At 45.7% G+C, this 16,534-nt stretch overlaps 1 protein-coding gene across 7 annotated transcripts in view; it reads right to left on the reverse strand.

Annotated features, from left to right (window-relative positions):
• Rassf2 (Ras association domain family member 2) overlaps positions 1–16,534 on the reverse strand; it is a 45,557-nt gene that overhangs the window by 10,221 nt on the left and 18,802 nt on the right. For 6 of the 7 annotated variants that reach the window (XM_048811277.1, XM_048811279.1, XM_048811276.1 and 3 more), the window contains 6 exons: positions 12,706–12,796; positions 9,839–9,914; positions 6,520–6,671; positions 4,019–4,107; positions 916–1,076; positions 15–116 (listed from right to left, as the gene is read on the reverse strand). In XM_048811277.1, the coding sequence (XP_048667234.1) occupies positions 15–116; positions 916–1,076; positions 4,019–4,107; positions 6,520–6,671; positions 9,839–9,914; positions 12,706–12,764 (639 nt within the window). In that variant the 5' untranslated portion in view covers positions 12,765–12,796. Of the gene's footprint in view, positions 1–14; positions 117–915; positions 1,077–4,018; positions 4,108–6,519; positions 6,672–9,838; positions 9,915–12,705; positions 12,872–16,534 lie in introns of all 7 variants that reach the window. The other variant, XM_015482640.2, reaches the window with a different exon arrangement.

Here is a 16,534-nt window from a genome sequence, read left to right on the forward strand (position 1 = left end):
CAAAGGGAACTTGCCTTAAACTTGTTGAGCAGCAGCTTCAGGACCTGTGGGGTGGTCATGGTGCTGTTGATGCGGACGTTAGTGACGGAGCCATAGGCAGGTGTGAACACCGAGGTCTGTCAATAGAGGGGTCCAGCTCAGGGTGGGATCAGGGACAAAGACAGCATAAAAACCCAGGTAGGGACTAGCTTCAGTGACAATGGTCCTCAAAAGGTGCCCCCTGAGAACTCCCGGGCCAGCAGGGTGAGCATCAGACTTTGATGCAGACAAGCAGCCCCCAAGGTTTGACTAACTCAGTGTGGGCTCCCTGTGGGAGGCTCAGGGCTGACTCCCCAAAGGGCATGGTTGGGGAGGGGAAATTGGACTCTCTCCAAAGAAAACACTCACAAAGACCCTTTTGCTGGAACCACCATGAGGAGGCCTCTGGCCACTCTCCAGTCGTGCCCGTGCTATAAGAAGGCAGGATTTGAACCAAACAGGAAAGAAGGGGGTCAGCTGCCTGTGGAGAAGGTGCCGATCTGGGGCTCACAGCTCTGCTTCAGAAAGCCGTTAGCTCAGGGGAAAGTCAGACCATGCACCTGCCGCGGGGCTAGGGGTGCAGGAAGAGGGCACAGACACAGGTACCTCGGTGGGGGCAGTTCATGAGGGGTGTTTAGGAAGCCTTCAAGGCTACAGCAGGTGCTACTTTGTATAGCCCCGCTGAATGTACCCATAACCCTAGTGGGGACCCCTTGACCTGAGGCCCCTTATCCCTCATAGAGCCAGCAGATCCTACAGCCCAAAGACTGAACAGCAAACATGACTTCCTAGGTGTCCCACTAGGGACCGCAGAGCTATAGCCCCGAGGTGCCAGATGCCCAAGAAGGGGTGTTGCCCTCTGAAACTGTCCCCTTCACCTTCCCCCATCCATTCTACCTTGTGGTTGTAGAAATGGCCATTGATGGAGAAGCGGTGGCGTCTGATTCGCCGCTGGTCACTGGGGGTTCTCACATTGCCACGGCGACGTACCCCAACATCACTGCGTGTGCGCATCAACTGTGGGGTGTCCTCCTGCACAGGCTTCAGGCCCCTGGAGTCTGAAAGAAAAGGGGAAACAAGCTCTGGTTGAGTGTGGTAGCACACACCTATAATCCCAGTGAGTCAGGAGGCTGAGGGAGGAGGACCACAAGTTCAAGACCAGCCTTGGCAACTTAGCAAGGCCCTGAGCAATTTAATAAGACCTTGTCTCAAATTTTTAAAAAAGAGCTGGGGATGTAGTTTAGTGGCAGAGCACTCTGGGTTCAATCCCCAGTCATCACGGAAGGAAGGAAGGAAGGAAGGAAGGAAGGAAGGAAGGAATGGATGGGGAGGGAAGGGAGGGAGGTGAAGGTAGGGCTCTGTTTGCCTGGACCTGGGACGCAGCAACTTGTACATGATCCCTTTCTAGCCAAGACTACAGCACTCATTCCCTCCCCCAAAATATATTTTACAAAATTTATATACTTCAATATATTTTTGTAAAATGTATTTTATAAAAACTATTTCTGACTGGAAGAGAAGCATAATACATGATTTACTAAGAAGTACTACAGTGACTGGCTTTATGAGGGATAAGGGGTCTCTACTCTGAAACCTCAGAACCAGACTCCTCAGGTTCAAATCCCAGCTCCTCCACAGACATCTGTCACTAGTCTTTCTGTGCCTCTGTTTTCTTGTCTCTACCATGGGACTAACAATAGCACCCATCTTAGGAGATTAGGTCTAAATGAATGAATAGAAAAACTTAGAGCAGTGCCTGGCACAGAACAAGCATGTGAGGGCCTGCAAGATATTGCAAACTAATTCTGACATGTGTTACAACACGGATGAGCCTTGAGGACGTTATGCTGAGTGAAAATAGCCAGTTGCAAAAAGACAAGTGATGCATGATTGCCCTCCTAGGAGGTACCCAGAACAGTCAAAACCATAGGGGCACAATATGGAATAGTGGTTCCCAGTGGCTGGGGTGGGCAGGGAAATGGGGAGCTATTATTTAATGAGTACAGAATTTCAGAGGTTTTAATTTTATTTTTTGTGGTGCAGGGGATCAAACCCAGGGACTCATGCATGCTAGGTAAGAGCTCTACCACTGAGCTATACTCCCAAGAGTTTCAGTTTTATTAAAAAAAAAAAGAGTTTTGGGTTTTAGAGACAGATTTTAATGATCTAAGGATGATTTTTTTTTTTAATTTTCTATTTGTTCTTTTTGGTTATACATGAAAGTTGAGTGTATTTTGACATATCACACATCCAAGGAGTATAACTTCCCATTCTTGTGGTTGTACGTGATGTGGTATTACACTGGTCGTGTATTCATATATGAACATAGGGAAGTTATGTCTGATTCATTCTACTGTCTATTCCCATTCCCATCCCCTTCCCTTCCCCCGACTCCCCCTTGTCCAAATGGGTGAAATTCTACTCCCCTGCCCCTCCCCGCCACACACACACCACCTATTGTGAGTCAGCATCCACATTTCAAGAGAACTTTCGGCCTTTGGTTTTTTGGGATTGACTGATTTCACTCAGCATGATAGTCTCCAGTTTCATCCATTTACTAAAAATGCCATAATTTCATTCTTCTTTATGCCTGAGTTATATTCCTTTGTGTGTATATACCACATTTTCTTTATCCATTCATCTGTTGAAGGGCACCTAGTTTGGTTCTATAGCTTAGCTCTTATGAATTGAGCTGCTATAAACACTGATGTGGCTATGTCACTATAGTGTGCAGATCTTTAGTCTTCTGGATATATGCCGAAGAATTGGATAACTAGGTCAAATGGTGGTTCATTCCAAGTTTTCTGAGGAATCTCCATACTACTTTCCAGAATGCTTGCACCAATTTGCAGTTCTACCAGCAATGTATGAGTGTACCTTTTTCCCCACACAAGGATGATGGTTTTAAGGGAAGAAGAGTCCTGGAAATGCTTAGAAGTGATGGCTGAATAATTATAAATGTATTTAACACCACTGGACAGTATACTTCAAAATGTTAAGAATGAAAAGATAATAAGTATTTTATCACAATAAAAAATGTTAATAAGACACATAAATATATGGGGGTCCCCTGACATATTTCTACCTATGTATGTCTATAAATATTAAAAATTGACAATAATAGAATTGTAGGTTAAGCTCTTTTTATTAAAATATATTTAATTCATGTTTTATGATTTGCAAACTGACAGCATCTGTCAAAACTGTAAACACATATTGTCTCAGACCCAGTAATTCCACTTCAAGGAATTCTATAGACATGCTTAAAGATGAGTAAAATGGCCCATGTATAAGCTCATTGTCAGCAATCTGATTTTTCATAGCAAAGACTGACAATGACTTAAATGTCTCATTAATAGGAGTGACTAAATAAATTATCATTTTTCCATGGAATCCTGCAGAGCTGTGAAGAACAGAGATGTTCTTTATGGATCTATGTGGAATAATCCTAAGTTAAATGAAAAAAATATATATATAGATAAAACCAGCAAAGTGCAAAAAGCTACCACTTATATAAAAAGGAAAAGATAAGAAATGACATCCAGCCAGGCATGGTGGTGCCTACTTGTAATCCTAGTGTCTCAGGAGGCCAAGGCAGGAGGATCCAGAGTTCAAAGCCAGCCTCAGCAAAAGTGAGGCACTAAACAATTCAGTAAGACCTGTCTCTAAATAAAATACAAAATAAGGCTGGGGATGTGGCTCAGTGGTCGAGTGCCCCTGAGCTAATCCCCAGTACCGCGCACTAAAAAAGAAACGACATCCCAAAGATCTGTCAGTGTGTTTTTGTTTATATATGTATAACTGTCTGGAGAAGGATGTACTCAGGTTGTTTTTAGGGAGGATGCTCAGTGATGGAGGTGGGAGATTCATTTTTTTTTCCTTTTAACACTTTTTGAATCTTGAACTATAAAAATTTCATATATCTACAAATAAAGCACAGTTTATAACAACTATCACCCAGTTGGCCCCTAACCGGATGTTCCTCCCCTGGCACGTGTACCTGTGGGGCTTGGCATTTGTTCACTCTCAGGAGACGCATCCACCTCTGAGATCTGAATGTTAGGCATGGTGAGGGGCTTCATAATGGTGCTGGGGGCAGAAAACAAACAAAAGGGAGACTGGGTTAATCCTGGTCAAGAGATCCCCCCATCCCACCCTCCCCAGTGAATGCTTTGCTTGTGCCGGGCTGGGTACCAACTCACACCAGCTGATGAAGGAGGCAGGTGGGCTGCCCTGAGCATCCCAGGAGACTGGCCCAGCCTGCAGGCTGAGCACTGAGAGGGGAGGGGGAAGTTTAGGAACAAGAAGATGCTCTTTTCCAACATCTGCAGCAACACAAACACCTAATTCATCCAGCCCAGGAAGGAAAACTCCGAAGAACAAAACCCATGTGTTGCCTGCGCCGAGTTCCTAAGCACATGTGGGTTCTATGACTGATTTTTTGAAACCCTAATAATGGTCATTTGTTTCTGGGGCAGGATTCCAGTTCAGATTCGCTTCTGGTTTGTTGTTTTGTTTTGTTTTCCGGTGCTGGGGATCCAACCCAGGGGCTCACTCATGGCAGGCAAGCTCTCCACCACTGAGCCACATTCCCAGCCCCACCTTCCCTTCTGTTGGAGGAAACACTCAGAAACCGCTTCTGGCTTCTCAAAGGAGTAGAAAGTAACAGGTTGGCTGCTACAAGGATCAGGGCAGCTTTGGTAGGGGCACCAATGACAGCATTCTTTGGGTTGCAAGGATGGAGGCCACAGTCAAGCTAGAGAGAGAGAGTCGCAGCAGGCAGTCTGAGCTGAACCCGCGGTTTGCCGTGATAACTGGCAATTAATTCCTCAAAGCCAAAAAGGACAATGGAAGCAGTTCAGAGAAACACACCCAAAATCAACAGAGGATTTGGCCAGGAAGGAGAATCATATTTAACCAATTAAGGCCATCCCACTGTGAAAAGACTGTGAGCTCCCTGACCCAGTGGAGACAGGCCTTATGTTCCAAAGATGATAGTTCTAAGGGTATACAATTAATATTAAAAATCTGAAAGAATTTTCTATAATAATACAGCCTTCTGAGCCCCAGAATGGATCCATACAGCCAGAGCCTCTCAGGGAATAATGAACACTTGGCATCCAGAGTAGCCAGCCTCTCCTTGCTTCCTGATCCAAAGCCCTCTTTCTTGCTGAAGCAGAAACTGGCCTCAGCATCCTCCTTAACACAGTAGTCCAGGTATTCACTTCACTATAGCTGGCCACCCACCTGGTTACTCTCCATGTGTTTGTACGTTTCAGGGGCCAATCAAGACCAGCCTGATGCCCCAGGGAAGGGAGAAGAAACCAATACGCAGATTGAAGGACCCCTCAACGGCAGCCCCAGTCAAAGGCCCCACGGACAAATGGAATTTTTGTAATCATCTCATGTAGGGAACAGAATGTAACAGCGTGGGGGTCAGTATCGGGCAGTGGACAGCGTTTGACTCCTTGGAAATAAAATACAGAGTAAGCACTGAAGGCAAAGCCGTGTGAAACCAGCAAAGTTAAATGAAACCAAAGAACTCTGACCAGACATCCCAATGGGACGGGTAAGAACTTTCCTCCTTAGATTCTCTTGGAAAGAAACCAGATCACCTCCAGAGTCGGGCCATATTGTAGGTATCTCTGAATTGTAAAGATAGACTTTGGCCGTGGAGTTCAACAAAACGTTCCATGTGGCCAACAGAGAGGGCTTGGCTCTCATTTAAACTAGAAAAAAACATCACTGTGGTTTTGGCTCCAGGCCAGCAAAACTCCACCCAGGCTGTAGCCTGCAGACCGCCAGCATCAGCAAGTTTCAGGAGGGAAGGAGGCTAGTCACTTGATCCTGAAAACCAAAGTCCCAGAAAGACAGTAAAAAGGGCGCGGCTTCGTAGATGCATTTGGTTACTCATTCGGCCACATGAGGAGCAGAGTTTGGGGAGGAACAGGCGCAATCTTCACACCCCTTCCCATGGGGACCAGGGGAAGGGGACCACAACCCTGTTCCAGGTGTGTAGCAGACTCCCCGGCTGACCTCACTTGGCTGGTTCACACAGAGGTTGACATTCCTTTTCTTTTTCCAGGTTCCCCACAAGACTCAGAGAGCTTCAATCTGAGAGTTCAAGTCCTAAATGTCCCTGGAGTGGGGACCATTCTATGAGGACGCCAACACATTGGCATCCTGTTAGAAATCTGCTGGATGTGCTGGCCACTAGCAACACACCCTGAGACTCCAGAATTTTCCACCAGGGAGGACACACTGGCATGTCCCCTTCTGTGACTCAGCACCTCCCCTCCTCACCCTGACCTCACTCAGTGATTGTGGAGAGAGAATGGAGGCCCGGTTACACCAATCCAACCCAACCCTGTTCTCCTCAACACAAGCCCAACACTGGTGGCAGTGGAGGTAGTGGGAACAGGACTGACTGGAGCATGGCTGACTAGGCACACACCACCCAGACACTCCAGTCACCTCCCAGCCCCATCGCGCCTCACTCACCCTTGTGCCCCCAAGTTGCAGCCCGAGTGCCAGGAGGAAGAGGACGGAGGGGGGCGGATGCGTTCATTGTCGTCCTGCATCTGCAGACGGATGGGCCGGCGTAGCCCCCAGGAGATATTCAGCAGCCCCTCCACAATGAACTCATCTTCTTCCTGCCCGCAAAGCAATCAGTCTGGTGAGCCCAGAAAAGCCCTCCAAAAGCCAGCACGGCACTGGGGGACAGAGACAGCATCCTTCATGTGTCCTATCTGGGTGCCCTGGATGGTATTCATAGGATGTGAATGGTGTTCACACATCTCAACTCCAAGACACACTCTGCCCTAAAGCTCCCTGACACCCTGAGGCTGACCTTACAGGACAGCACAAAAGTTGCTGTGAAGGAGCGGGGTAAGGGTAGGGGTAGCTCAGTGGCAGAGAGCCTGCCTAGCATGCATGAGGCCCTGGGCTCCACCCCAGCTCTGAAAAAAAAAACAGAACAAAACAAAAAACACGTTGCTGTGAAATTCTAAACAATGTGTGCAAATTAAAAAGAACTTTTTTGTTGTTGTTGTTAGTATAATAATAACTTTTAAGAAACCAGAATACATCTTTTAAAATAAATGAGACTAGCTGGGCTTGGTGGTACATGCCTATAATCCCAGCAGCTCAGGAGGTTGAGGCAAGAGGATCACAAGTTCAAGGCCAAGCTCAGCAATTTAGTGAGGCCCTAGGCAATTTAGCAGAGACCTTGTCTCAAAATAAAAAATAATAAGTGGCAGGGGATGTAGCTCAATGGTTGGGCACCCCTAAGTTCAATCCCTGGTTCCAAAAAGTATAATAAAATGAGACCTAGCCTTACTAACAGAAGCAAGAACTGGGTTCTTGAATTAGCTACTTATCCCTCCCCTACTTCAGAAAGTGACATGTCCTTAGCTACAACATATGTCTAGCAATCCAACCCTCTGGATGAAGGATATTTAAAGCAGAATTTCCCCAAATTTATTCTACAGAACACCAGCTCCTTTAGCAGATGAACTGTTGCCTTAAAAGGATGTCCTCAGCACCACATACAAAGATGTTGTGTCTGCCGAAAACTAAAAAATAAATATTAAAAAATTAAAAAAAAAAAAAAAAGGATGTCAAGGGATCATGAGTTAGGAGAGGCTGTGTTAAGCAAATTTCTTAACAGAACTTCTTGGCACTTTGTAATAAGCTAATGTGCTTAATATTATGACTCTTCTAAAGGTAAATAAGTCCTGCAGGAATTCCAAGTTATGCTAAAAGGTTGCTTTCTTTGTGTTTTTGTTGTTGTTGTTTGTTTTTGTTTTTTGGTACCAGGGATGGAACTCAGGGGTGTCTAACCCCTGAGCTACATCCCCAGCCTTTTAAAATATTTTACTTAGAGACAGTGTTTCGCTAAGTTACTTAGGGCCTTGCTAAATTGCTGAGGCTGGCTTTGAACTCATGATCCTCCTGCCTCAGCCTCATAGCTGCTGTGAGTACAGGATACACCACCACACCTGGCAAATGTGAAATTTCTAAGGACATCAGTATGTTCCATCTTGAAAAAGTAGATCATTTGTGACCATGAAAAACTTTAATCATGTAGTACTTTAAGAATTTCTTCTTTTTTTTTTTTTTTTTATACTGAGGATTGACTTCAAGGGCATTTTACCACTGAGCTATATCCCCACCCCTTTTTATTCTTTATTTGATACAAGGTCTCACTAAGTTGCTTAAGTCCTCACTAAGTTGCTGAGGCTGGCCTTGAACTTGCAATCCTCCCACCTCAGCCTCCCAAGCCTCTAGGATTATAGATGTGCACCACGACACCCAGCTGTCTTTGAAGATGTATTCTGTAGGATATATCCTAGGAAAGCTGATAAAGGATCAAAATCTTGCTCATGGCCTAGCTACTAATTAATAGCAGCTTTGACAATGCCAAAAAGGGTCAGTTTTTTTTTTTTTTTTTCTCTCTAGTCTCAGAAAAACCCTTCTGAACCCATGTTTTTTGGGTAAGTCTCATGGGTGTCTGACCTAGATTATGGCCACATCTTCAGGATAAACCCCCTTGGGTGAAAATGGAACCTGCCAAGTGAGCAACTAACCAAAGCCAAGAGTCATGGTGGAGACTGGGGGGAATCAGGAAAGGAGTGGAACAACTTCAGAGCATTTTGGGATCTTGGGGAAAAGGGCTTCATGGCTGGGCACAGAGACACATGCCTGTAATTCCAGCAACCCAGGAGGCTGAGGGAAGAGGATCACAAGTTTGAGGCCAGCCTTAACAACTTAGTGAGGCCCTAGGAAACTTAGTGAGACCATCTCAAAATCAAAAATAAAAGGGGTTGGGGATGTAGCTCAGTGGTTCAGCACCCCTGGATTCAATCCCTGGTTCAGAGAGAGAGAGAGAGAGAGAGAGAGAGAGAGAGAGAGAAGACTTTATGTAAGTACAGTTGATTTATAAGGACTTCCAACTGGGCAGGGCTGGTATCATGACATTGAACTACTACAGGACAGAACTTAACCCTCAATAGGACTTTGCCTAAGTGGAGTGGCTTGAGGGACACAGGAAAAGGCCACGCTTCCCATATCCTACCCCCAACAGCCTGCCTGAGCGGCTGAAATTCCACCATCTGCTATCTGTTTCTATGGATTAAATCGCCATGGCTTGATAACCCAGGGTATTACACACTGCTTCTTATCAGTCAAGAACGCTCGAGTATAAATTACTCCACCAGCCGTCCTTATAACTCAACATCTATCTGATAGCAGGCTTTACAGAAACAGATACAGGATGGGTAAGCTTAGCTTCCGGGTGGGGGCTGGGAAAAGTCAGAGGGAAAGCAAAGGGCATCCTGAGAAGGGCTGAGAAGATGGCCACAGGTGGAGGGGGGAGAGTGGGAGTCACCACCCAGATCTTATGTGATCTGCCCTGTCGCTGTAGCAACAGGACTTGGCCCTGAACTGTAAACACAGAGGACAGGTAAGGTTCCGGGGAACCACCCAACAAGGGGATGCCTGCTTGGGAGCCATCTGAGAGGGTCACTTCATGAAAACCTCCCTCTGGAGATACCCCCCCTCTGAGGCTGTGCTACCCTGTCACACTCCCATAGGGATGTTTCCAGAGCAGAAAAGCTGAACCATTCTGGATCAAAACTGGGCCTGGGGCCTCCTTCCAAACAACCCCAAGGACTCTTGCCAACATTGTAAGTGAGAGGCCACTCACTGGGGCAGGAGGGCGGGGACCCCTGGAGACCTCAGGCCCCTCAGACCCAGATCAAGTGGAGGCAAATACTGGGCCAACCCACCAGGGCAGGAGCTGCCAGGGCTTGCCCTTTACCTCTCTGTGTCGCAGCTGCAAGTTCTGGCCTTCGTAGTACAGGTTGTAGGTCTTCAGATGCAGGAGAAGTTCATTCCTTAGGGGGAAAGTGACAACATTTTCAGCTGAAGCCTCTTATAATGCAATCATTCTCACCTCTAACATGGCTTCAGTTACCCCCTCAGTGTATGTTCACATGGACACACACACACACACACACACACACACCACAGAGTTTCCAAGACCCTATGGCACCTTCCCCCAGCATCAAGGTCAAGACCTGACCGAATGTTAAGAAGCAACTCTAGAACCCCAAGACAGTCCTGCACTACCAAGGCTGGATCTCTGTCGACACTCCCCCAAACCCAAGCCAAATGAGCGGGCAGGTATGTCACAGATTCATGGAGACACCTTTCCAGAAGGCCACAGGCCCTCCAAAGCCCACAGACGGGATTTCCCCTGCCTCTCCACTCCTTCCCTCCCTGGTGCATGCTGTGAGTGAGGAGAGGAGAGTTCTCCGCAGGCATTTGCAAAACTCAGAAAAACTCTGAGGCTTTTCAGAAGGTGAACAGGGACAGGTGTGGGACAGACCAACTCAGACGTGATTGACATGACCTCATTGTGGGTTTGAAAACTTACAAATGCCCACAAACAAGAGAGTGGATGAGCAAAGGAAGTCCCTGTCACACGGTGCATCATTACACAGTCACAAAGATATGAATGAACAACACAACATGAACGAATCTCATTGGGAAAGAAGACAGACTTGAAAAGAGAACATAATGTGCGATTCCATGGGCCAGGCACAATGGGATGTGCAAGGAATCCCAGCCTCAGTTCAAAATACAAGAAATAAAAAGGGCTGGGGATGTATCTCAGAGAGCAAGCATCCCTGGGTTCAATCCCCCATACCAATAAATAAATAAATAAAGCTTGAAATGGGTTTTAGGATTCAGAATAGAGGGTCACCTTGTGGAGCAGTGAGAGGAAGTGGACAGGCTGGGGCTTCTAAACCCTGGCAATATCCTATTTTCTTTCTTTTCTTTTCTTTCTTTTTTTTTTTGTGTGTGTGTGTGTGTGTGTGTATGAGAGAGAGAGAGAGAGAGAGAGAGAGAGAGACTATGTGTGTGTGTGTGTGTTGCTGAGGATTCAACCCAGGGCCTCATGCACACTACGCAAGAGCTCTACCATGGATCTACATCTTAGCCCTTTTTTATTTTTGTATTTTAAGACAAGGTCTCACTAAATTGCTGAGACCAGCCTTGAATTGGCAATCCTCCTGACTCAGCCACCCAAGCTACTAGGATTACAGGCGGGCGCCACCACACCCAGCAATGTTCTATTTTTGATATGATTTTATCTAAAAGTGCTTGTTGTTGCACTCCATGAGGAATTGGGAAGGCAGGAGGTTGAGGAAGCCATTTGCTGTGTGTTTCTGCCTGTTCTCAGGCAAGAGGTGACAGAATCCAGTCCTTCTAAACCTAATCATCCAATGGAGAGATTTTTGGACCACAGCACAGGTTAAAACTCACTGGAAATTCCAAAAACATTTCTGACATATTAAACCTAGATAAGGGAATAATTCTAATTCTAAGCAAGCTGAAATGAATGGTTAAAAAAAAAAAGTGGGGGCTGGAGTTGTAGCTCAGCGGTAGAGCGCTTGCCTTGTACACATGAGGCACTGCGTTCGATCCACAGCACCACATATAGATAAGCAAATAAAATAAAGGACCATCAACAAGTAAAAAAAATATTTTTAAAAAAAGTGATTCCAAATAACTTAAGACAAAACGTCTGGTACTTTTGAACACATAGATCTGAAACCCGGTCAGGAAAAGTCCCTGGAGAAATCCTTCAATAAAGAGATAAGAATGTTCTGGATCTCACACAACAGGCATCTGTGTATGGCCAAGTGTGTCTAAAACAATTTAGTCTCAGATAAACTCAAGTTGGCTTATTTAAGACGGAGAACATTCAGGCTAGGCCAAAAAAAAAAAAAAAATCCTCAAATTTGTAGTAGGAAAAATTCAGTTTTGGCTTTTAGAAAGAGGGTAGGAGGGGAGGGAGAGGGAGAGAGAAAGAAAAGAAAAATCTGAGTGCAAGACACCTAGAGTACATAGAAAACAAGGAACCTGCCCCTTCTACTCAGAGGGTGTGCTAATTTTAGCCAGAAACGGAGCAACGCAGGAACATAGCACCCAAGCCAGGACTCCCTCAGGCAATATCACAGACAGAACAGTGAGTAGTTTCTTAGTGTGTTGGGGCTGCTATAACAAAATACTAGAGACAGGGTGGCTTATAAACAATAGGAGTTCATGTCTCACAGTTCTAGAGGGCAGAAAGTCTCAGATGAAGGTGCCAGCAGATTCAGAGTCTGGCGAGGGCCTGCCCCTCAGAGATAGTACCTTCTTCCTGTGTCCTCACAGGGTTGAAGGGCAAACAAGCTCTCTCAGGCCTTTTCTCTAAGGGCACTAATTCCATTCATGAGATCTCCACTGTCATGATCTTAGGCACCTTCTGAAGGTCTCACCTCTTCATACCACAGACTTAGGTTAGGATTCAACAAATGAATTTGAGGCCACAGCAAGCAGACACCATCCTCCTCCTCCTCCTGGAAGCCTTCCAAGACACCCCCACATGTCTGGCTCCCCCTTTACTTCCCTCCCAGGCTGGGCTTGGGGGATTTTTTTTTTTTTTTTTTCAATCTAAAGCTGCAGACTTGCTGCTGTCCTCACAAGTCCAAGTCCAGCCGCTTGGCTGCCTTTCACACACCAGAGCCCTGGGCCTCTGATGCACAGAGAAAGCCTCTCTGCCCGTGGCTTCGATCCACCCACAAAGTCCCCACACAGTACTGGCCCCTGGGCAAGCAGCACAGCAAAAATTCTTACTTGGAAATGTATTTATCTTGTCCACAGGGGACGAGGGACGTTTGGTGATTGTAGTCCATTCTTCCTTTCTCTTTTCATCCGAAGGGCAGGCCTGTGATGGAAAGGAGAAGGCCGAGGTTGAAGCTGGCTTTGGTCCTTGGGAAATTCAGCAGAACCTAGGCTGCAGCTGGCAAGGGGAGGAAGACTCCGAATGAGACCATCCCCCAGGTCCACAGCCTGGGTGCCCAAAGCTGACCCAGGACTGCTGAGAGGCCATTCTGCTGGCAGCGGCTACTGAGAGGAAACACCCTCAGGAAAGATGACAACTTTGGGATACTCCAAGAACAAATGCCCCAGCCACAAAGAATGCTGATACCAAGCTGGTCCCAAGATGACCAACGAGCCTTGTCCCTGATGGGACCTTCATAACACAGCGCTGAGAGCCATCAGACAGGAACAGCCCAGATTCTCCTGAGGTATATAGAGCACTGTGTTTGGATCTTAGATGTCCCCCAAGGGCCATGTGTTGAAAGCTTGGTCACCAACCTATGGCGCTGTAGGAGGTGAGACCTCGTGGAAGGAAGAGAGGTCATTGGGAGGTGCCATTAAAGGAACTTTGGGAGCATAACCCCTCCCTCTCTCCCTCTCTGCTTCCCCATGTGCTCTCTGCCATGATGTGCTGCCTCATCACAGTACCAACGTGAAGGGGTCAAGCAAGCCTGGACTGAAACCACCAACCAAAATAAACAGTTCCTCCTTTTAAGCTGCTTATCTCAGTTATTTTGTGATAGTGACGGAAAACTGACAAACACAACTGAGAAGGAGAAACCACCTAAAATGCCCAAATAGAGCTGGACACAAACAACTACAGCATACGATCTGTGATTGCTATTAAAATGTGGGCGATTTCATTACCTGGGAAAAGAGCAATACATTATGAAAACATGGGTTATAGGGCTATGCATCTGATTTGTAGATTTAAAATATGCATAAATTGCTAAGATTGGTGGCACATGCCTATAATCCCAGCAACTCAGAAGGCTGAGGCAGGAGGACCACAAAATCAAGGCCAGCCTCAGCAACTTAGGGAGGCCCTAAGCAACTTAGAAAGACTGTGGCTCAAAATTAAAAATTAAAAGGGCTGGAGGTATAGATCAGTGGTTAAGTGCCCCTGGGTTCAATTTCCAGTACCAAAAAGAAATTAAAGAAAAGAAAAGGCTAGAAATATACACATTGATATGTATAAACACATACATTTAAATATGTATAAACACATACATTTAAATATGTATAAACACATAGATTTAAATATGTAGGTATTCATCAAGTGTTCTTGGCACTATTAAGATCCAGAGCTAGACCATTCTTGTTCATGGAGGCTGTCCTGAGTTTTGGAGGATGTTTAGCAGCATCCCTGGCCTCTAATCACTAGATCACCCCAGTCATAACAATCAAAAATGTCTCCAGACAAAATCACTCCAATGGAGAACCACTGGCATTTATATGGATGCATAGAAACAACTGAAAGGCTGGATCTATCTGGGTACTAGTGATTTTTTTCAAACATTTTATTAAGTGAATTTTCAGGGTTGGTGTGGTGGCACACACCTGTCATCCCAGCAACTCAGGAGCCTGAGACAGGAGGATCGCAAATTTGAGGCCAGCCTCAGCAACTTAGTGAGATCTTGACTCGAAAAAGTAAAAGGGCTGAGGATGTAGCTCAATAGCATACCAGGGTTCAATCCTCAGTACCAAAAAATAAAAATAAAAAATAAAGAAAGAAGACGAAAGAAAGAAAGAGAAAGAATTTGCAAACATAAAGATGAAGAAACAGGGCTGGGGTTATGGCTCAGTGGTAGAGCACTTGCTTAGCATGTGTGAGGCACTGGGTTCAATTCTCAGCACCACATAAAAATAAATGAATAAGATAAAGGTCCATCAACATCTAATATATATATATATATAGTTGTTGTTTTGCTTTGTTTTGTTTAAAGATGAAGAAACATTACCATGAAAGCCAAGACTATTGTATCCTTAATCTTTTACTAAACTTACTCTATCACACATCTATTCATCTGTACATCTCTTAATTCAGTTACAAGTCCATGTTATTTTTCATTCACTTCAAAGTACATTACTGACATCAATCACTTTCCCTTAAATACTTCAGCATTTCATTAAACTGAGCTCAACACTTGTTTATGGAAACAGATGGAACCCGCCCTGCTGACACCTTGATTTTAGTCCCATGAGAACCATGACAGACCTCTGACCTACACCACTGTTAAGATAATAAATCTGTGTTGTTTTAAACCTCTGAGTTTTGATAATTTGTTATGGCAACTATGGGAATGAATGCAAAGGAATGAGAGTCCAGGGAGGGAACAGAGAGCTGAGTTCCACTCAGAAAACTCCAAGTCCACTGTGTACCCAAAAGCCATACCCTAGAGACACAACTGCTCTCTCTAAATTTTAAATATATAAAAACTTTTCCAGAAAGGGCCAAGTGTGGTAGCACACACCTGTAATCCCAGCAACTCAGAAACCTGAGGCAAGAGGATCACAAGTAAGGCCAGCCTCAGCAGCTTAGCAAGGCCCTAAGCAATTCAGCAAGACCCTGTCTCGTAATAAAAAAATAAAAGGGGCTGGGAGTGTAGCTCAGTGGTTAAGTGCCCCTAGGTTCAATCCCCAGTACCACCCCGCCCCCTCCTCAATCAATGTTTTTCCAGGAAAAATAATCTGTTCATAAAATCCAGAGTGAATATGTACTGCATAAAAAGGGAGAAAGGAAAGTGAGAAAGTTTTTTCTTTTTTTCATTTTAAGGTGACATTTACCCATAACTAGTACATATCCAAAAGGTACCCTTTATATGCATGTGTCAATTTTCACTTTCAGCAAAAACTTATTGTGTGCCTAGCCATGCCAAATGTTGTACTTCTGGAGGGCTCCACAGCATTCAACAGCAAATGGGCCCTACCCTGCCCTTGGGGTGCACAGTCTAGTAGGAGGGAGACAAAGGGAGCAGCCCCTTCTAACACAGGAAGGCAGGGCTATGGTAGCTCACCGAAGGGTGGGGAGCTGGGAGCTTTCTGAAGGAAGTGACCTCCAAACGAAGAAGTCCTTGATGAGATGGCACTGGCAAAAGGGAGGGTGGATGTGCCCAAGCAGAAGGATCGGGCACCCCTGAGTCATGCAGGATGGGTGGTGTGTGCAGGCATACGGTCAGGTGAGGTCACCAGGGAGAGAGTGAAAAGGGCTAAGACAGGGCTCTGAGATACCTAGTCGGTCAGTGTGGATCAAGAAATAAGAGTCCCTTGGTGGGGTGGGAACAAAAGATAGCGTATTCTGGAAGCCCAGAAAACAGGGTACCTTGAGATAGAGGCCGTGGTGAGCAGGGCCAGGAGCTGGTGATGGGAGCCCAGGGAAGGGAAACTGGAGCCCGATTTGAAGCACACAAAGGTCTTGAGGAACCTCAGACGGCGCCAATTGTACAGCCTGGCTGGAGTGGGAATCAGATGGGTGGTGCCTAGTGCCCTTCTTCCCATGCACCCCGGAGTCTGTCTTCATCCATGCCTGCAGCTATCTTTCAAGTCTCACATCATTTGGACTCACAATCTCCATCTCTTATTTTCCTCAGAATTCTACAGCCTATCTTCTAATTCATGGGTTGATTTTTCTGCAGACCTCTCTTTGTTCACTGCCTCCAATATAACCTATAATTTAGTCATTCTGTTTTGCATCCGAAAGCAATCTGCCCTGCTCTTAAGACGACTCCCTTTTGATTCCAGGTCCTCTTAAATCTACTGAGAATACCAATGAGAGAACTTTAAGTCTTCTCTATGGTTATTA

The sequence above is a fragment of the Marmota marmota genome, unplaced genomic scaffold (assembly GCF_001458135.2).
Source record: "Marmota marmota marmota unplaced genomic scaffold, marMar, whole genome shotgun sequence".
Taxonomy (NCBI): Eukaryota; Metazoa; Chordata; class Mammalia; order Rodentia; family Sciuridae; genus Marmota; species Marmota marmota.